Here is a 1424-nt window from a genome sequence, read left to right as displayed (position 1 = left end):
GAAAAACTAGAAAGAGAAATGAACGGGATAAGAATATCAAAACGCAGCATACGCGGTCTTGCTAGATTTATGGGTACGATTTACAAATATTTATTCGGCACATTAGATCAACAAGATTAAGAGGAATTATAATCCAAAATCAAAAACATAGCAGAAAACATTGTACAAGCAAATGAATTAAACCGAGTAATAAAAGTAGTCAACACAGGCATAGAAATTATTAAGGAATGACACCTTACAGCATGTTAAGTCAGAAAAATTATTAAATATCAAAACTTAAACTTGGTTGAAGACCGACACCAACGAAATCTTAATCATTTCCCATATTCCACGGGCGATAGTAATAACGCCGATTTTTGAAATATTATCTTATCCAGATAAGGATAACAACATATAAACAGAAGTTATCCATGACAAGTACTTCATGCAAAACAATCAAGCCTACACGGCAAACACAAAAAAAAACACAAAAGAATTTGTTGGATTCCGCAACAGCCGCATCATCAGTATAAGCAAACATTCTTAGTTTAGTGAAACAGCTGTTTGTTGTAAACTGTAAGCTGCTATGAATTGCAGATTTTTCTAGCTAGTGAGTTGTTCATTGTTGATCGAGGCGAAGCAAAGAACCTTTCTGAGCCACAGCCAAATAATCAGGCAAATTTACGTTAATTTAATAAAATAAACTATTTTATAACGTGTTGTTGTGAAACGCAAAATTTGATTTTATTTCTTGGCGAAAGCTTCAAAACATTGGTAACTCAACATTTTGGAGGCCCCGGCGATAAATAACAAAACTCAAAAAGATATAAAAATGCCGCGCATAACTCGTTCGTTATGAGGATTCGCCAAACCAAACCATGATCTTGGCCAACAGAAGGTGCTTGCCAGAGCTCAAATTACCAATGCTTTCCGGGGGCTATACCGAATATTCGGATTTCATAGCAATGTTTGAGTCAGTCGTCGACAAGGATACCGAGCTGTCAAATATTGAAAAGTTGCAGCATCTCCGCTCATGTTTGTCTGGCCCCGCGTTGGATTCGGTTCGATCGTTGGAGTTTTGCGGTGCCAATTATCGTGTGGCTCTGGATATTAGATTTAGTAACAAACGTCTGGTTTTCCAGGCACACATCAATGAGATTCTTGGGCTCAAGAGGGTAGATTCGAAGTCGGCTTCAAAACTGCGTGAGTTCTCGGACAAAGTCAATTCGCATATGCGGGCATTGCAGACCTTGGGCAGTTTGGAGCAAATTTCAGGATGCATAATAGTGCACACGCTGCTTCAAAAGTTGGACACTCAGACTCAGACCAAATGGGAGGAGTCCGCAGGCATTGACAAAATCCCGACAGCCGATGAGTTCTTCACATTTCTGGAAAGGCGTAGTCAAAGTCTGGAGAGCGTGCAACATGCCATGTTATCTGATATG

At 39.3% G+C, this 1424-nt stretch overlaps 1 protein-coding gene across 1 annotated transcript; it reads left to right on the top strand.

The window, feature by feature from the left end:
• Positions 1 to 857: 857 nt before the first annotated feature.
• Positions 858 to 1397, top strand: LOC135441241 (uncharacterized; the record flags this gene model as incomplete). Its single annotated transcript, XM_064700770.1, has 1 exon — positions 858 to 1397. A coding segment is annotated over exon 1 (540 nt), but the record flags the coding sequence as incomplete, so codon positions are not given.
• Between the last annotated feature and the right edge of the window lie 27 nt (positions 1398 to 1424).

This window comes from Drosophila montana, unplaced genomic scaffold (genome assembly GCF_035044405.1).
Source record: "Drosophila montana isolate Dmon_TW-CO22-7 unplaced genomic scaffold, ASM3504440v1 contig_1891_1, whole genome shotgun sequence".
Lineage (NCBI taxonomy): Eukaryota > Metazoa > Arthropoda > Insecta > Diptera > Drosophilidae > Drosophila > Drosophila montana.
This window is presented reverse-complemented; position numbering and strand designations above follow the sequence as displayed.